Here is a 20774-nt window from a genome sequence, read left to right as displayed (position 1 = left end):
ATATAACACAAATTTGATTTATTTTTCGTTTTAAATGAAATTCTGAGATTCAAGGTACTCAGGTGGGAATAAAAATATAATGCAATTATTTTGAAATATTTCAGTTGTAAGAATTTGTAAGTTAGGTAAATCTAGCATACACTAAATGGCAAAAAGTATGTAGACACCCGACCATCGCACCCTTATGTGCTTGTTTAACATCTCACTCCAAAACCATGGACATTAATATAGAGTTGGTACCCCTTTGTTTCTCTAACAGCCTTTACTAGAATTTGAAATATGGTTGCTGAGATTCGCTCCTATTCAGCCACAAGAGCATTAGTGAGGTCTGGTACTGATGTCGAGCGAGAAGGGATGGCTCGCATTAGGCGTTCCAATTCATCCCAAAGGTGTTCGTTGGGGTTAAGGACATGGCTCTATACAGGTAAGTCAAGTTCTTCCACACCAGCCTTGGCAAACTATGTCTTTATGGACCTCGCTTTGTGCATGGGGGCATTGTCATGCTGAAACGAAAAAGGGCCTTCCCCAAAACTGTTGCCACAAAGTTGGAAGCACCTAATTCTCTAGAATGTCATTGTATGCTCTAGCATTAATTTCCCTTCTTTGGAACTAAAGAGCCCAGCACAAACCATGAAAAATAGCCCCTGACCGTTATTCCTCCTCCACAAAACTTTACAGTTGACACTATACATTCAGGCGGATAGCGTTCTCCTGGCACCTGCCAAACCAAGATTCGTCCATCAGACTACCAGATAGTGAAGCATGATTCATCACTCCAGAGAACGCGTTTCCACTGCTCCAGAATCCAATGACGGTGTGCTTTATACCACTCCAGCCGACGTTTGGCATTGTGCATGGTGATCTTAGGCTTGTGTGTGGCTGCTTGGCCATAGAAACCCACTTCATGAAACACCTTACAAACAGTTCTTGTGCTGACGTTGCTTCCAGAGGCAGTTTGGAACTCAGTAGTGAGTGTTGCAACTGTGGACAGACTATTTTTACTCTCCTCAGCACTCAGCAGTCCCGTTCTGTGAGATTATGTGGTCCACCGCTTCGTGGCTGAGCTGTTGTTGCCCCTAGACGTTTCCACTTCAAAATAACACCACTTACAATTGACCGGGGCAGCTCTAGCAAGGCAGAAATTTGACGAACTGACTTGTTGGAAAGTTAGCATCCAATGACAGTGCCACGTTGAAAGTTACTGAGCTTTTCAGTACGATCCATTTTACTACCAGTGCTTGTTTGTGGAGATTTCATGGCTGTGTGCTTGATTTTATGCAGCTGTCAGCAATGGGCGTGGCTGAATCCACTAATTATAAGGTGTGTGTGTATAGCAAAGCCACATCGGGCTATCTGCTAAGCCCACTGAGGGGAATAGAACCCCTCATTTCAGCATTGTAAATCCGTAGACATACCGCTGTACTAGCTGGAGGTTAGAAGAGGTGTCCACATAATTTTGGCCATGTAGTGTACTTGAGGCTTTTTACGATTGCTTTAGTACGTTGTTGGAGAGCCGTTGCAGGCAGTTTGGCTTCTTATCAATGCTATAGGATCAAGGATATATTTTTATCTAATGTAAGAAGAGATTTATTAAAAACTGCAATTTTTTCATCTTAAAAAAGGATGATCTGAGAAGTTTTGGAAACAGTTGGAAAAAATATATTGTAGAGCCACTTTCAAGAACAAGTAATTGGCCTAAAAATATTTTGTTGTAAAATAAACAGAATATGATAGTATTTTATCGTGGACGTTAAATTTTGAAGTAATTACCATTTATTATTAATTCACTAAATATAGAAAAAATAGTTTTTATTGGTGTAGTAGAACGTAAAGTATTTACTAAGCTGTCAAATGTAAAAGATATTTTTAAAATTTTGAAATTTTACCATAATTTAGCAGGTTTAAAAGAAATCAATCTGTGAGACCTGTTTCTTTTTATTAGCTATATTTTTTGTGCACCAGCCATACCAAACGTGGGGCGCGTGTACACCTGATTCGATTTTATTACTCACCAAGATCTCTACCAGCCTACCTTCAAACTGAAATTATTTTAGGCAGGATTATAGTAAATTAATCTTTGAAACCCTGGGCATGTTCAAATATATTAGTCGAAAGAGTGTGATTTTTGTAAGTCCACAAGTGTGATTATACCTCAAATCGGTCAAGAGATGAGGGGGCTATGAATTAAAAGTTTGTATTTGAAAGAAAAAAAAATGCTGTGCTGCGGCTAAAAATACTGACGTTTAAGATGTTTATTTGTTGTTATTAACTCCTCGTTTATTATATCTGATAACTGAATAGAATATAAATTTCGAATTCTCCATGTCTTCAGATGGCTTCATAAGTTTAAAGATTTTAATTCTGTTAGTAGCTATTATAAAATTATAATGAGCTTAAATGATAAACGGTCCCCTGGTTGGACAACGATAAGTCTATTGACTAAACTTCTGGGTACGATTCAATGCGGCGGACACAGCAGATAGACCAATGTAGCTTTCCTCTTAAATAAACAGCCAAATGATAAAGGAATTGGGATGATATGTAAAAACTGAAATATTACTTAGATATGTTTAATCAACTTTTGTGAAGTATTAAATCAAGACGAAAATTAAGTGAACAATAAAGTAGTAAACATATCTACGGTTGCATAGTAAGGAGGGGGAATTATCTACTCCATATAGTGAACACTAAGATATATTTGATATATAAGAGGAAATTTTGGTTCATCCAATTATCAGATCATATGAAGTTTAGTTAATTATAAATGTATTTCCTGCCCCCCCCCCCCCCACAAGAGGCACAGCGGTATATCTGCGGACTTATAACGCCAGAAACCGGGCTACGATACCCGTGGTGGTGAGTAGAAACTTATTGTGTAGCTTTATGCTTCACTTAAAACAAACATATAAATGTGTTTCCTTGCTGAAAATATCCGTAATTTATAAAATTACAAGCCAGAAAAGTATATGTTCACTTAATGCTTAGCTAGGAGCCTACTGAAGTAAAACATTTATTGAAAAATATATTAGCTTCAACTTTCACAGTATAAAAGTTCTTATTTTGATATTTACCACGTTTCGATCAGCATCATCCAGTCTTTAAGAAGTAAGAATCTGTTTGTTTTTTAATTTCACGCAAAGATACACAAGGGCTATCTGCGCTAGCCGTTCCTAATTTAACAGTGTAAGACTAAATAAAGGGAAATCAGCTAGTCATCATTACCCATCGCCAACTCTTGGGCTACTCTTTTGCCAACGAACAGTAGGATTGGTCGTCACGTTATAACCTTTCAGCCGTGCATGTTTAGTGTGACGGGGATTCGAAGCCGCGACCCTCAGAATTACGGATCAAGTTCCTTAATTACCTGGCCATACCAGGCACGTAAGATTAACTTCTAAAAATGTATTTGAATTTCAGTCGAAAAGTTGTAAGTCTCAGGACTTGCCCACTGTAAAATTTGGTGTTATTGAATTTGGAATTAATATATTCATTTACTTCTATATATCTGATCAATGCTTAATTGTATTGTAGTTTAAAGAGAAATATTTCTCTAACAACGCCATTTCAAAACTGCCACAGATTGTACTATTTATTACTAAGTTTCCTTAAGTGTTTTAGAAATTCCAAACCGTTTGATACACATAAATTCATTACTAGAACAAGGTTTGAATCAGAACTACGAAACCTCAAGTTGTCTTATTCTAACTGTCTATCGAAGTTAATCTAACTTGACAAGAATGGTGTTTCAGGTTCTTTGCCTTTACTCTTTCGATGGTCCTTTTCAGTCTGATGACCGTGATAACATTCTATGGCCCGACATCGCAATTTCTAATGTAAGTAACTGTTGCGAAGGGCTGAAAGATCAACATTAAGCCACACCTCTTGAATAAACTTTCCACAGACAGTCTATTGTATGTAGTCGTTGGCTTCTAAGACCAAAGGAACGTACGTTAATTGAAGTTATGATACACCAGTAGACTTGACAGGTTTAAGGAAGAAAAGGTTGCTGTGATTCTATATTTTTATATATATTTCTCATGAAAATAACAGTTGATTCGGCGATTGTGAATCTTGCCAAATTAAATATTATTGTTTATTATTTCTTATGCTCACCTTTATCGCAATGACCTTTTAAAGTGGGTTTCTTCCTAACTGCAGCATTCATTTTGTGAATGAAGGCTTTGTTTCATTAGGTATTACTTTAGAACCGGTTTCTCACCTGTAAATGTTCTGCTGTACGAGTTTTTGTTTTTCAATTTCGTGCTGAAGGCCACCTACCTCTTTGAAATGTTTTGTTCTTTTGCCTTCAACAATCTCGCTATACAAAAATCCTTTTTCGGAAAGGATCGGGACATATTACTCCAGTCATAAGCTTACATAAGCATGCGGCTTTCCACAGGAAGTGGTCTGATACTAGTCGTGAGCCAATCCATGCATGCGGAATTCCACGTGAAGAGGTTGGATACTAATCTGAGCAAATCCATAAATGAGTCATTCAACTGAAGTGTCGGATACTAGCTGAGCTAATCCATGGATATGTCGATTCACGTAAAGTGGTCGGATACTAGTCATGAACCAATCCATGCATGTACAATTCTACAAGAAGTTCTCGGATATTAGCCGTGGGTAAAAAAGCTATAAACTCATTTTCAGAAACGACATAAGTTCAAAGACAACATTAACGTTGTCAACATATTTATAGTTGCATATTAAGATGGGGAACTAATAATGCGTTATAAGAGTGACGGTCAAATCCTACTATTCCATCAGAGTAGCTTAATATTTGACGGCGAGTATTTTTAGTGAACTACGTTTCCTCTAATCTATCAATTCAGTATTATAGTGATTCTATATTTTCTAATGACCTGTTTGTGAAATGTTAAACCCAGATCGTGTTGTTGGGAATAACCCTCATGAATACCAGTGAGTGTGCGTGTCAATGGTTGTATGTAAGGTATTACAAGTATAGTCAGGTTGTTCTTAAAAAGTTGGTAATAGTAATCGATTCGTTTTTCTTCAGCGATTTCCTGAATCTGGTTGTGGATGTTAAACTGTCTACACCAACAAATCGCATGCAATTAAGTGTAACCACAGCTTGTTATCATCAACGTTATTTGTTTTTTAGATAACAAATTAGTTTCGTGTAGATATATTTATCAGCACTCTCTTCTTGTGAGTAATATTTTATTTTTCCACATAAAGTTTTCACATCAAAACGACAATAAAATCTACTCGATCACTTAAAAACGAAACAAAACGTTTAACTTTTCTCATAATTTGAGACAAATAAACAAATCTATTTAGGTTATCAAAAATAACTACTTGAAAGTGGTACTTGTAACTCATACCACAATATATGTTTTAAAGTGTTCTCAAACTTGAATGATATTTAACATTATCCAACGTAGCTTAAGTTTAATAAAACACGAATAATCCTTGTGATCTAATTTTATAAAATTAATTTGGAGTAATAATTACATTATTGTTTGTTATTGTTTATTCCAGGTTAAAAGTATTGATTTCGTAATTCGATTGACCAAAGTCACTCAATAATTATTATAGATATCATGTAAGTAAAATCATACAACATTCTTTCTGATCCTATTTACGGTGACTACAGACTTACAACGCTGACATCTGAGACTCTATTTCCTACAATGGACATAGCAGATTGCCCAATGTGGTTTTGATCTAAAACGAACAAACCATTGAAGGTAAAGATTAAAATATTATGTACCATAAATTATATATATATCTTTTTTTTACGTGTTTTTTTTTCTTATAACAAAGCCACATCGGGCTATCTGCTGTGTTCACCGAGGGAAATCGAACCGCTTATTTTAGCCTTGTAAATCTGTGGACTTATTGCTATATCAGCGGGGGCCATCACTATAATCTTAACCTGGCGGCCAGTCTAGAGAGTTATTATTGGGATTATGGGCGAAAGTATCGATAACAGTAAGAGTGCCCAAATTACGAATCAATACATTATAAATTTTTGTTTTATGACATTGCATATTCCTAATAATAGAAGTATAATAAATAAGCTTTATTAATTTTAGTTAATGTTTAGTTCTTATCCATGCAAGTATCATGCCTTGATAAGGATTTATATAAAATAAATTATATTCTACACATGTCGTACATCAATGAATGTTGTGGAACTGACGCACCTAGTTTTATGAATTGACTTTCTAAGAAGTCAATTCATGAATACCTTTAGCCCTTAAAATATTTCAAGATAAAAAATAGAGAAACACTTGAGTTTTTATTGATAGGAGTCTGATTAAATTAACATATTCGTTATTAAATACTATCAGTGACTGACAGGATAAGGAGAATATGTGGTTATCCACGATAACAGTTGTACGTTTCATGAACTTATGGACTCTTGTGTTTAGTATCGTATCATATAGGTGAGAGTCTACGTTTGTTTATGTTCTCAGGGTCTTATACACAACAAGCTACAACAGCTGTCTGTAAAAAGTTGATTGGCAGATACATACAAAGGTAGGTGAATAGATAAACAGAAAGAGGGATAGATAATTAACCAGACAGAGATAAACAGTTATACAGTGATATAGATAGATGGGAGTAAGATGGATGGGAATGGAGAGAAAGAGTGTGTTTTTTCAAATTTTACACCAAACTAATTGATAGATATCCACACTAACTGTCTATTTTTTTAGAAGTGAAAGATAAGAGAGAAGGCAGCTGTTAATCCACCACCAACTCTTGAAATATTGTAATTAAACATAGGGATTGCCTGTCATATTATAACGCCCCCAAATTGAAGAGATTCGAACCTTGTGCTCGAAGATTGCGAGTCGAGTGCCCTAACTACGAGGTCGTACGAGACCTAAGATAGATAGAAATAGAGAACAGAAGGACAGAGAGAGAGATACATACAAAGAGTAAAATAAACAGATAAATTGTATGCACTCACCTTAAGACACAGAATCGCATATCAAACATTTGATACCGTCAGTCGGCTTATTATTATTATTACTGTTACATCTTTTCAAAATAAACTCTTAAAATGATGATCAAAGTCACGTTTGTCGCTCTTCTTATATATTGCAGCAATTTTTTGCTAAATGTATACATTTTGATAACATACAGACAACTGGTTATATTTCTAAATCATAAGTTTGTTTGCCTAACATTGAGAAAAAAACTACGAAATTTCGAGAACAAACTACACATTTTTTAATTTTTTAGCACACAGTATAATACGTAAAGTGCTTGACCATTCATAATGACACTCTCTTTGATAACCTGAAGATGACCTAAGAAGGTTGATTTTGTTTACAGTTTTAATACCAATACCATCTGTCCTATGAATACATTTTTGCTTCTTGATCAGGCTTACTCACCTTTGATCAGAATACATTGGTTAGCCTTTTCGTCAGTTCCTGTGTAGCTCATTAAACTTGGGCCTATCTTTAGTTGTAGATACAGCGTAGATTGATAACATGTGTCAAGAGATCTATACAGCATTATAAGTGACAAGAAGAAGTATATCTTCACTTAGAATAACAGGTATGAGGAAATTATAAGAGTATTACAGCATTTAAAAAGGCATGATAGTGGATACAAATCTAGCAAGTGCCACAGTGACCAATAAAGTTTCATGGGTAAAATGCTCCAAGACATCGATCACTCCAGTTTTTATCAGCAACGAAATAAGTTGAATAAAAGGTAAATTGTGGCCGCGAACACAATAATGACAAAAATAAGATAAAGAAGGTTTGAGAGGATGATAAAGTCCATTTGACGTGAGGTGATACACTAACTAACAAACATTCTCTACAGAGCGACCTATACCCATTGCCACGAATATTAGGTGTAGAATGTTACAACAATTGGAGTATAGCAACAGAGAACCATTGATCTTAGTTATAAACTACAAAAAAAAGAAATTCTTTAGTTGTGTAAGTATCACAGCCATTGAACTAATAAGAAATGGTGTAAACTGATGTGATCGGTAGAATCACGTTTTACCTTTTTCTTCTACATATGGGAGAAAAGAGTTTGGGGAAAGCCACACGAATCACTCAACTTTTCATTAAAATTTTCTGGCTTTTGGTGATTGGTTTATGGTTTGGTACAAACCTCTTGAGACCCTAAGTCTCTTTAGAAAAAAGAATGAACGTTACGACTTACCTCAGCATTATGTCTGGTCAAGTTCCTCCAGCGATGTTCCATTTGTGTCCTGATGGAAACAATTACTTTCAAGATAACGATGCTTCCATTCTCCGTACCAAATTACAAATTCGAAATTCGTGGTTTGAGAAAAATAACAGACTTCATACATCTCCGGTGGCTATCATGAGCTCCGAATCTGATTCAGATCCGTGGAATGAACTTGCAAGACACATTCGTCATCACAATCCATTGTTTATTCCGCTCCTTGAATTATGCACAATATTAATTACTCTAGGGACAAGTTCCAATAACTTGCAGATTCTATGTTACGCTGTGTCATGGCTGTCATTAGAGCAAAAGTTGACCCAACCTGTTAGTGGATATAAATGTGAATAAAGTAGCCATCCAGTGTATGAAGGGAAGAAAAATGCTGATTTTATGTGGATCAACTAACCAATAATGTAAATATACCACAATCGTGAAAATACTGATTTGACTTTATCAATTAACCAATGGTATCAGAATAACAAGACCATGGAAATATTGTCTTGACTCTATCAACTAACCAATGGAATTAACATCTAAAGATGGTAAAGATTCTTTGTCTACATCAACTTACCGAATGACATCAATATATCAAGATCATGGAAATAGTGGTTTGTTTGTATCAACTAACCAATGGTATTAGAAGATCATGAAAACAGTAGCTTTACAGGATTCACTAACCAATTGTATCAGTATATCGAGATTATAGAAATAGTGGCTTCACTGGATCAACTAACCAAATAGTATCTATATAACAAGATCAAAGAAACGTGACTTGATTGGATCAACTAACAAAGATCAACATTATACAAAAGGTCGTTACAAGATAGTTTCCTGAGAGTAAGAAACGCAATGTCTCGATCAAAACTACGTTTCATTCATTAGTACGGTTAGGTAATATTTTATTGGACACTTAAAGTGATTTTTGTAAAACGTTTTACTAGAAATATGTGTCATGTCTTGTGTTGTTGCTTAGATGTTCAAATGCACAAACAACAGCACTAAAAATGGTTACTTATCCTATTACCTAAAAATATCTATTGAGAACATAGATGATATGCAAGTATTAAATTGTCAAATAGCATTAGAAACGATTGTTAGTGATACTTATGCATATTTGCTTCTAAGATAAAAAAGAATTATAGATGATAAATTTTCACTTTTATCTTGATGATAAATGTGTCTCTCTATATATATAATTAGTTGTTTCTTTTTTTTTGTTTCTATACATAGTTTACAGAAGCTTTTATAGTTTGACCTACTAACAATGAATTATGTTCGCCAGTCCAACCTGCTCGAAAATTAATATATTTTCTATGCTTTCTCTTTTTTCTTTAAAGCACCATCTAAAAATGCTTTAACAATAAGATATAAATGTACTTATCTCTCTTTTTTTACCTGGATCCAAAACATTAAGAGTGTCTTTCTTATAAATTTATTTTTTTCATTTTAGAAGTCATTTCTGTGAATGAATTGGATTTTTTTTTAGCTTGAACACCATCTCATATGTACGCGGACTAAAAAGGTCATATCAGACACCATTTAGTATTCAAATATAGCTGTCCACAATTTATAACTACTAACCACATGGAAAGAACCTAGATAATAGGAACCCACAGCCACAATAATAGGATTGATTATCACGGCCGAATGATGACCAGCAAACCATTCCTGGCTCTTCTAGTAAGGAAATAGAATGTGTATTTAATGTTCTACGCAGAATATTTAGCGTATTTCGTATGTTTGTTGAATAAAATGATTTAGTAAACTTTATAAATACAGTAAAGTACAAGAACTAGGCATTACCTAGCAGTTAATGTTCCGGACTGCGCACTATAAAATCCAAGATTCGAGTCGCGCTATATCGTTAAATAAATTTGGGAGACGTTATAAATATGATAGTCAAACCTACTATAAGATTAGGAGTAGTCGCATGTAAGACGGCTGGTACTGCTGACTAGTTGCTCTCTAAAGACTCTAAATTAGGACTAGATATGCCTGACTCTACATTGTCTGTTTAGCCCGTCTCTCAGAGAAAGTGGCATTAAGTAAAGAATAATTTAAATATAAATACGCACATCGTTTCCTGTTGAGTGTGTGTGTGTGTGCTTTCCTTATCGAACTATTATCTGCTGTGCATACCGAGGGTAATCGAACTCCTGATTTTAGTGTTGTAAATACTCACGAGTAATGAGCCTTAAAATTTGTTTCTCTGTTCATGTGTTTCATTATCAGTATATCCCTTTAAAAAGTTTACAAGAATTTACTGACCTTTGAAATATAGATGTATCAATTACCGAAGAAGAGCCATCTGTCGTTGTTCAATCGCAATAAGTGTTTTTTATTCTATCCTATAGTCCGTGGTGGAATAACAGTAAGTTTGTGGACTTAAAACGTCCGAGGTTAGATTCCTCGCGGCACACACAAGAGACACCCCAATGTGGCTTTGCTCTAAAGCATGCAAAATCATTTGCATATTTGCATTAGCGCAAATCTGCAGAAGGGGTGCCTGCGTTGTGTCTGTCGTGATGATCGAAGTACAACTTGTTGCTCGAAAAGCCCTCAAGTTTACTCACGATCCGCTGAAGGAGAGTTAGAAAACAAAACTGTACAAATTTTAGACTTTACAGATTGATGTTACGAACATTTCTTGAACACCAAAATTTTACTCACCTCTAGCTTCGGGTTCTTTTTCATTTAAAAGTTTCAAACTGTGGATTTTGTCCGTATCTTCTACTATAACCATATGACCATTTAATTAACTTCTACTGAGAAGTGGAATGTTGTTACCAACTCTGAGACCTAGTTATTATATTGTTTACTCTTTTCTTTGTCGTTTTCCATCATGTGGTATTCGTAACAAAAGTTATGCTTTTCATGTATCTTGATGGATGAATTATTTTTAATAAGTATCATTTCTCAACATTTTTTTTTGCAGACTGTTTGTTTGTTTTGAATTTCGCCCAAAGCTATACGAGGGCTATCTGCGCTAGCCGTTTCTAATTTAGCAGTTTAAGACTAGAAGGAAGGCAGCTAGTCATCACTATCCCCTGCCAATTCTTTGGCTACTCTTTTACCAACGAATAGTGAGATTGACCCTCACTTTATAACGCCCCTGCGGCTGAAAGGTTGAGCATGTTTGGTGTGATGGGGATTCGAACCCGCAACCCACAGATTACGAGTCGGGTGCCTTAACCACCTAGCCATGCTGGGTCTCTCTTTTTTCTTTTTGTAGATTTTAAACAAATGTTACCCACGTTTTCAGGGGCAAGTGAATTCAAAATTACTAAAGGCGTGGTTAAGTAACGTAAAATTGAAAATAAGAACTCGTCAACTAACATGTATTCAACATTGATTTAAAGGCGCATACAATGGATTACTTGAACGCAAACATTGGGTCAAAGTAAACAGCAACAACCAACAAGATAATAACACGCCAATTACGTAAACAACAACAACCATCCAGATAATGACAACCTACTCACGTAAATAAGAACAACCAGTCACGTAATGGAAAGCCACTCAAGTAAACAACAGCCGCCAATTAGGTAATAGCAAGCCAATGAAGTAAATAACAACAACCAGTCACATAATGACAAGTCACTCGAAAATGCATCCAGAGAGCAACCAAAATGAAACTCCATTTGAAACTAATTGTGAAACCGTTTATTTATCTCATATTAAATATAATAAGTTTACTAGTAGAATTACCAATCATATCGACACTTTGGACATATAATGGTACCTCGGTTCTCGAACGACTCCCTTCTCGAACAATTCGATTTTCGAACATATTATTTGAGAAAAAAATGTCTCGGTTGTCGAACACAAACTCGGTTCCCGAATCAAGCTGTCGTGGCCCGAACCATTTTCAGCCCACGCCAAGCTTGCCCAAAATATTTTACCCGCACCTGTCGCTCAGTCCACACCCCCGCTAAAATCTGCTGTGAACGTTCTCGTTTTTCTTTTTGTTTTGTTTTTGTTGTTTTTCTAAATATTCTGATTAAATAAGCCACCATGGGGTCAAAGAAGGATAATGAAAGCAGCAAACCAAAAAGAAAAGTTGCTAGAGCCACAATAGAAGTGCAAAAAGATCTTATAGCGAAGTATGAGAGTGGTGTTCACCTGTCTGACCTTGCTACACAGTTTGGTATGGAGAAGTCTATAGTCTTCACCATACTGAAAAATAAAGATGTCATCAAAGGAGTTAATGTTGCAAAAGGAGTGACAGTGCTTACGAAACAAAAATCACAAACAATAGAAAAACTGTTGTTGATTTATGTACACGAAAAACAGCTGGTGATAGCATTTCTGAGACCATCATTTGTGAGAAAGCAAAGCAGTTGCATGCTGATCTCCTGAAAAACACCCCTGGAATGAGTGCTGATACAAGTGATGCCATTAAGGCTAGTAGGAGTGGTTTGAAAAATTTAGAAAGAGAAATGGCATACATAGTGTGGTGAGACATGGGGAGGGTGCCAGTTCTAACAAAGACGTTGCTGATAAATTTGTTAGGGAATTTAAGGACTATGTAGGAGCTGAGGGTTTTATTCCCCAACAAGTGTTTAACTGTGATGAGACAGGCCTCTTTTGGAAGAAAATGCCAAAGAGGACCTACATCACCAAGGAGAAGAAGTCACTGCTAGGACACAAGCCAATGAAGGACAGGGTATCTTTACTGTTATGTAGTAGTGCAAGTGGGGACGTAAAACGTAAGCCATTGCTTGTGTACCATTCTGAGAACCCGAGAAGTTTTAAGAAAAGTAATGTCCTGGAAAGTAAACTAAATTTCATGTGGAGGGCTAATAGTAAAACATGGGTAACCAGGCAATTTTTTATGGAGTGAGTTCATGAAGTGTTTGTCCCAAGTGTAAAACATTACCTCACAGAAAAACAGTTGCCACTCAAGGCCCTTCTTGTGATGAACAATGCACCTGCTCACCCACCAGATTTGGAGAACGGGTTGGTGGAGGAGTATAGCTTTATTATGGTGAAGTTCTTGCCCCCTAACACGGCTCCTCTCATTCAGCCTACGGACTAGCAGGTCATATTGAACTTTAAGAAACTACACCAAAGCACTGTTTCAAAGGTGCTTTGAAGTGACCTCTGACACAGAGTTAACCCTCAGAAAGTTCTGGAAAAATCACTCTAATATCCTCCATTGCTTGAGGATCATAGACAAATCCTGGAGGGAAGTGTCTTTGAAGACAATGAACTCAGTCTGGAAGAAATTGTGGACAGACTCTGTAGCAGATAGAGACTTTGAAGGCTTCGAGGCTGAGCCTGTTGTCGAGGATATTGTCTCATTAGGCAAGTATATGGGCTTGAATGTGAGTGGTGATGATGTGTAGGAGTTGGTGGAGGACCACAACACTGAGCTCACCACGGAAGAACTCCAAGACCTTCAGAAGGAGCAGCAACAGAAGGCAACTGAGGAAGTGTCTTCAGATGAGGTGGAAGGAAGGGAGGATGTTCCTAGTTCACTAATCATGGAAATGTGTAAAAATGGGAGAGTTACAAAGTTTTCTGGAAAACTTTCACCCTGACAAAGCTGTAGCAAACCGCAGCATAAACCTCTTCAATAACAATGCCATGTCTTACTTCGGAAACATTTTAAAATGCAGGCAGAAACAAACCTCATTAGACAAGTTTTTCGTGAGAAATAGGTCCAGTGAGTCTCAAGCAGGTTGTAGCGGTGCAAAGAGACAGAAAAGAGAAAGAACCCCAGAAGGAGAGTTACCTGACGTTTTTATGGAAGGTGACTCCTTCCAAACAATAATAACTTTCCTACTCTCACGTTCCTCACCACCTTTCACTTACGCCATCAGCTCTCCTCAGCACAGGTAAAGTGCAGTTAAGTTTTCATTTATTTTTTTTATTGTGTTTATGGTTTTTGTGGTTGACTTTATGCATGTAAGTATTATTATACAGGTATAAATAATCAATGTTTTTACTTAAAATGCTTCATAATGCGTAATTTTTGGAGGTCTGTAACAGATTAATTTAATTTACAGTATTTCTTATGGGAAAAAATTGATTCGATTTTCGAACAGCCTTCTGGAACAGATTAAGTTCGAGAACCAAGGTACCGCTTTTGTTTGTTTACTTATAATATCTAAACTTATATGCTTAGCTGCTTGAGGTTTGGTGACTTTCTTGGTTATAAGGATTGTAATAATATATGAGTCACAAAAAGTGTAAACAAAGATACAACCAATGTTGCAACTAATTCTCTAATTAATACTCAAAATTATAGGATGTGTGGATCTCATCGGTAATGAACGGTATTAAAGTAAGTAAGTAATTTACGAATTAAAGAAACTTAATATTTAGAGGTAATCGGTCTTCTCTTTATAAGGAAACTGTTAGTTAAATTTATCAGATTATCGCAATTAACGGTGAGTATAGATTGTAGAAAAAAAAGGATGCAATAAGCGATCAATTAGATAATATTTTGTCAAGGTTTTATATTTATTAGACATGTAGTATGCATTTTTTTCTGCACAATAAACATAATTTTAAAATTTTAAAATTGGAATGAAATAATTAGCAAATCGTTTTATTGTATTGCCCTTATCGATGTATTTTGGAGCTTCAAAGGGGTACGTAATATTTATTATTAAATTGGAAGTAGTTCTTCAATTATAAACAAGTCGGCGCCACTGGTAATCCAGTTCACACACTCCAATCTTCGTCATTGCAGTCCACCCATGAGTCTGTCCTAAAATATTATACCAAAGCAAACAATTAAACAACGTGCAGTTGTAAATGACTCCTTACATTTTAGGTTGTTAAGGTGCTCGACTCCCAATCTGAATGGCGCGGGTTCGAATCCCCATCATATCAAGCATGCTCGCTCTTTCAACCATGGGTCATTATAATGTGACGGTCAATTCTACTATTCGTTGGTAAAAGAGTAGTCCAAAAGTTGTTAGTGGGTGCTGCTTTCCCTCTAGTCTTTCACTGCTGAATTAAGGACGATTAGCGCAGATAGCTACGTGTAGCTTTGTGCGAAATTCAAAACAGCATTTAAAGAATTTTTTTTCCTGCTTTAATATCATCAGTTATAAAATCTTACTCGAGCATGTTTCGTAGGCAAACTTACTACAACGTACTTACCACAACCGAAAGGCTGATAGTTTCTTGCAAAAGAAACATCACTGCGATGCTGCTGAATGTGCACACTTCACACTTTCAGCTGTTGGGGCGTTATAAAAGTGGCAGTCGATCCCATTATTTGATTCAAAGAGTCGGTGAATGCCTTTGTGGTTTGTTTGTTTTTTTAATTTCGCGCAAAGCTACACGAGGGCCATCTTCGCTAGCCGTTCTTAATTTAGCAGTGTAAGACTAGAGGGAAGGCAGCTAATTATCACCACCCATCACCAACTCTTGGGTTATTCTTTTATCTACGAATAGTGGGATTGGCCGTAACATTATAACGCTCCATGGCTAAAAGAGCGAGCATATCTGGTGTGATGGGGATTCGAACTGCAACCCTCAGATTACGAGTCGAACGTCTCAAACCCGCCTTGCCATGCCGGGCCATGCCTTTGCGGTGGATGATGCTGTTGTTTGGCTCTTTCATTTTTCAATAGCTCAAAATTAGAGGGTGCTAAACCCGAATCCTAGATGGTTCTTACTTGGTCTTTTAGCTCACTTGTATGTAAAGTTCAAATTAAAAATTCAAATCCCAGCTTGCTTAACCTTCGAAAGTTTTCTTTTTAGTTACAAGATGTTCAAGTATTTCCGAACTACATTACACTCTTGCACTTTGTTGTTTTATATTATTGTGTTTATATATATATATATTTTTCTTTTTCGTATCTATGTTTAGTTGGTTTGTTTATGAGATGAATTATAAATTATAAAACTAGTAATATTGCACTACAGAGAAATTTATGCTAGTAGTTGATATGCGAAGATTAACTGGTGTCGTATATTAAATATATCTCATCTATAAGCCTTCTATCGCACAAACAGTAACGAAGGATAATTTTACACGATCGATCTCTTGTGGATGAAATCTAGAAACAGTTGTGTAACCACAAGAGGACACTTCGTCTGATAAAATAATCCAAGAAACTGATGATAAGAAAGCAGTTTTATTGATAAAGTCTGTAGTGTGGAATTATTTCCGTGGAGTTTTTTATTAGAAAAAATTCTGAATAATCGAAGAGAAAGGTTCCCAGCTGTGTCAAACATAACGTCTAAAGGACTTTAGTAACACCATCTGGTGAAAGATAACATAGATTTTACTTCTTTTTCTTTACTACTGGTTTAACATTTTACTTTTGTGAAATCTTAGTAACGAACCGTCAATTTGTTTGAACAAAATTAAAATTATCAGTACGTTATACAATTGCAATTATTGCTTACTCTAGTGCATAGGAGTAAAAGAACGTAAAATAAAATGCGATGTTTTCATATCCAAACTGTTATGTTCAAATCAAAACTTGCAACTAAGTGTTAACAGTTAATTGCAACGGATAAGGACATAATGTTCTTCACCACTCTCACAAGAAGTTTGAAAGATCGATTGAATAAGGTTGTAGCTGTGAATATAGATTAATTAGTGTGTATTTTATTTCATTATCGGTTAAGTTGTCTGTTTGAGTCAAGCTGCCTTACTGTTGTTGTCCCGTTTACAACACTTTTAGAACTGATATAAGGACAAAAAAATCGACTTAGACAATAGTAATACTTAGACACAGGCTTTAATTCTTTTAGTGTATATGCTATATGAATCGTTGATACAGTTTTTAAATGAATAATTTATACGAAATATAAGAAACTGTAAAAATAAAATCCCTACAAAACAAAGAAACTTTATATCCGAAAAGCTTGGATGGTACAGATGTACCTTATATAAATTAACACGATCGTCTAGAAGTTCATGGATACCTGGGGCAGAATTCCATATTGAAGCCCTTATTTTAACACCAACTAAGGCCAAACTTTTATCAATATTTGACAATTATCACGCAGCGATGACGTCATCATAGATTTTGTAGACATTCTTGGGCTTAAAACATTAAAGATTTATACTTCTGTCAATATTCACGTATCATCACAATTGTAGAGGAACAACTTACATAGTCCCCTTTTTGGAACTCCTGGAGCAAATTGTTCTCCTCCTTAAGGGTGTTACTGGATTGATTTGGATGTCATTAGCACAAAATTACATAATGGACTATCTGTGACATACCCACTACGGGTATCAAAATCTGAACTTTAGCCTTGAAAGGCTGAAGATTTACTGGAGGGGGCACACGGGCCGGGAGATTAGTAATTATGTTTCTACATTACAGAGCGAGTTATTTATTTTTGTTTTCTTAGCGCATATTTGATATTTTGTTCAACATCATGTCATTTGTAGATTGTAGTTCTGGCTAAACAAAAAAGACACACACAAAGTGCTTCACAGTGCTATTGATTCATGCATGCACATCAAATGGCCGGAGGTATTTCTTGTTAAAAAATAACTCTTCTCCAGGAAACAGTAACTACCGGATGTCACATGAACTTTTTCAACCATTTTATTGCACAAAATCAGGGCTACAAAGGCAAAGGACTTTCATCCTGAACGAACTATCCGCACTCTATCGGCAATGAATGGAGTTGAAAGAGTATAGTTTTCTCTTAGGTTTGCACCAGGCGCGTGACGTCTTCCGAGGAAGGGCCTCTAAAATACGTCATTTACAGAGTGCGCCGTATTGAACTCACAGGCTGCTAATCAGCTGGCCAACCACGTGGACCAAGACTCACGTTCTTTCTCATACATGCTGACGAGATTACTTTGACGTCGACTCTAATCTTCACTGAAGAGCAGAACACCAGTTCGATCAGTCAGTAGCTACTTACGTAACAAAAGGCGTATGTTATACTTCATTCTATTTTCTAGCGTTTACGACTAGTTTTAACTTCACTTATGAGTACAAAAAAACCACGTGAAAAGTTTAGATTTCTGTATTTCTACACTTTTTTTACGTGTAAAAATATCCTCCTTTTAAACAGTTTAATAACAAAGGGCTACGCTGCCCTGTGTAACGGATACTCCAATCCAACCGATGTACTGAACCAACTCTATGACTAAAGTGTCAAATTCGTTGCGAATCATCCCAGATATCTTGATGTCGATCAACCCCACTCAGACTCTTCATCTGATAAATCAATAAAGCATTACAGCAACATCAATACCATGGAAAAGCTCTTATGGTGTGACAAGAAGATGGATAAAACACCTCTTTCTCCTCTTCAGAACCTCTTCTAAGCACCAGAAGAGTACTCCAGAACTTATTACAGTTAGAAGACAGATATTGCCTGGCTTCGTCATATTTTGTTTGTCTTCAATCGGAGCTTAAGCCTTACATGAGAGAGAAAGTGACTGAATGGATGTGGGAGGTAAGATATCTTGTCTTGAAATTTGAATAAGTTTGCCAATCTTGTTCTATTGTAAGGAGCGACTGTTCTATTGTTCTATTTTATTAAGTTAATAAAATATAACCTTAATCATTATCAAGCAAGAGATTCATGTGAATAATGTCTTTGTATCCTGAGTTTAGCCGAATCATATAACTTTCCACTTTCATACCCCATGGCTCTCTGGTAAAGTAAGTTCACCTTCGTTGTCAAGTCCTCTCAGAGATTCAGAAGAACTCGAGTCACCTCTACCTTTTGAGGCCTCTTGACTGTAATAAAAATAAAACGTTATGACACGTGAACACAAAATAACATGATCAGTAGCCCAAAAGAAAAGTGAAACATGATTTGAATATTTCACTTATATATATATACATGTCTCTGTGTGTGTAATTTGCAGTTCTAAACTGAGGTATATGTCACATTTTATTCTTATTAGAAGGTACATAAAACCAACCTGCGAAATCTAACAAGTGCAAAAAATGTCTAAATCTGAAGCCACCCCTTTGTGCTTGTGGCCCAGGCCAAATGGCCCACCTGCTCCATCTCTAATCGGCCCTATCTGTTGTTGATGTTAGTAATGCTTCATTGCCGAATGCAATATGACATAATCTGGAATTAGTACAATTATTTGGAATTGACAAATAAGCTTTTGTTTCTGTTGAAGAACAATTATACCGTATTATTAAATACTGATTTTCCTACATAGACTGATGACAATTTCGTTTCACGTTAATCCCCTGGTAGGCCAACAGTATGTGCGCAGACTTACAACACTAAAATACAAGGCTCGTTCTACAAAGTGAAAAGAGCACTAAAAAAAATTAAAAACACTTGTTGTTTATATTGTTACGTGAATTTTAGTATGCGGCAGAGAGCGATTTTAACCCTAATTTCGTTTATTCTTTTAACACAGTGCTTAAGAGAATACACTATCGCTATGATAATAAAATAATCAACAGTGTGTGAAGAGTTACTGTCGTCTTGAGATCTCCTGATGCATATCTTTATTCTAGGTCTGTGAGGGAGAATATTGCCAACAAGACGTCTTTCCTCTTGCTGTGAACTGCATGGATAGATTTCTCTCAGTCGTTAAACTTAAAAGAAGTCAACTGCAGCTGCTAGGAACTGTTTGTCTTTTCTTAGCTTCCAAGCTTCGTCAAGTAGTCCCTCTTGTGAGTAGAAAACTATGCCAGTACACTGATAACTCTGTCACTCAGGAAGAACTACTGGTAAGTTTCCAAGAATTGTCTTCTTTTATGTTCTCTTCATTATCTATACCAGTGTTGTAATTATTTTTGTTGTTGTTTTATGATATATTTAAAACTTTCAATCGTGTTCTCATGTTTGTCATATTTTGAAAGCATGGTATGAGAAAATTAGAAGAAAAGAATTGTTAGTCTGTGAAAATACAAGCTAGTGCAAAAATAAATGCCACTTGAGATTGGTTAGCTTTTTGAAACTTTCTAGGTGTGACTTAAGTTAATTAATCACCAAATGTAAAGTCTAGCTTTTGTTGTTATAATGTACGCAGACATACTGCTGTACCGCTTGGGATCAATAAACAACGCAAGGGTACATTATATAATATTTTTCTTCATACAGTTTTTGATTCTTTAGTGCGAATCCTCGATTAGTAAGAGTAGCCCAAGTGTTGAGCAGCTACCTATCCTATAGTTTATCACTTCAAAACTTAGAACGGCTAGCACAGATATCCTTCGCATAGCTTTGCGTGACATCCAAACAAATCGTACCGTGTCCACCGCAAAAATCGAACCCCGAAATTTAGTGTTAAGAGCTGTAAAATATTGCTACAGTAGAACTAACAGGCATTGAAATTTTGTCATTTTTTTGCACTTTATTTAAAAATATATATTTATTTTGTATTCACATTCTTTTAACAATAATGGATTGACAATTTTATTATTCGAACATTGTACAAAATGTTATAGTTACGTTTTTTTTAATACTTAATAGAACAAATAACGTTTTTTACATTTATTTCAGGCCCCGGCATGGCCAGGCGGTTAAGGCACTCGACTCGTTATCTGAGCGTCGCGGGTTCGAATCCCCATCACTCAACAAACTCGGTCTTTCAGCATTGGGGGCATTATAATGTGTCTGTCAATCCCACTATTCGTTGGTAAAAGAGTAGCCCAAGG

At 36.0% G+C, this 20774-nt stretch overlaps 1 protein-coding gene across 1 annotated transcript; it reads left to right on the top strand.

Moving 5' to 3' along the window:
* The first annotated feature begins 279 nt into the window (after positions 1 to 279).
* LOC143245509 (G1/S-specific cyclin-D2-like) lies at positions 280 to 20088 on the top strand. Its single transcript, XM_076491872.1, has 4 exons — positions 280 to 424; positions 18434 to 18594; positions 19629 to 19844; positions 20083 to 20088. The coding sequence occupies exons 1-4, from the start codon at positions 280 to 282 to the stop codon at positions 20086 to 20088; spliced, it is 528 nt and encodes a 175-aa protein (XP_076347987.1).
* The last annotated feature ends 686 nt before the right edge of the window (positions 20089 to 20774 follow it).

This window comes from Tachypleus tridentatus, chromosome 2 (assembly GCF_004210375.1).
Source record: "Tachypleus tridentatus isolate NWPU-2018 chromosome 2, ASM421037v1, whole genome shotgun sequence".
In the NCBI taxonomy this organism is placed as follows: domain Eukaryota; kingdom Metazoa; phylum Arthropoda; class Merostomata; order Xiphosura; family Limulidae; genus Tachypleus; species Tachypleus tridentatus.
The sequence above is the reverse complement of the archived record's forward strand: the minus strand, read 5'-3'. Positions and strand labels throughout refer to the sequence as shown.

Coding starts and splice junctions, on each gene's coding strand:
- LOC143245509 (XM_076491872.1), top strand. CDS start 280: ATGGTTGCTGAGATTCGCTCCTATTCAGCCACAAGAGCATTAGTGAGG. Junction 425..18,433: donor AAGGACATGGCTCTATACAG/GTAAGTCAAGTT, acceptor ATGGATAAAACA/CCTCTTTCTCCTCTTCAGAA. Junction 18,595..19,628: donor TGACTGAATGGATGTGGGAG/GTAAGATATCTT, acceptor TCTTTATTCTAG/GTCTGTGAGGGAGAATATTG.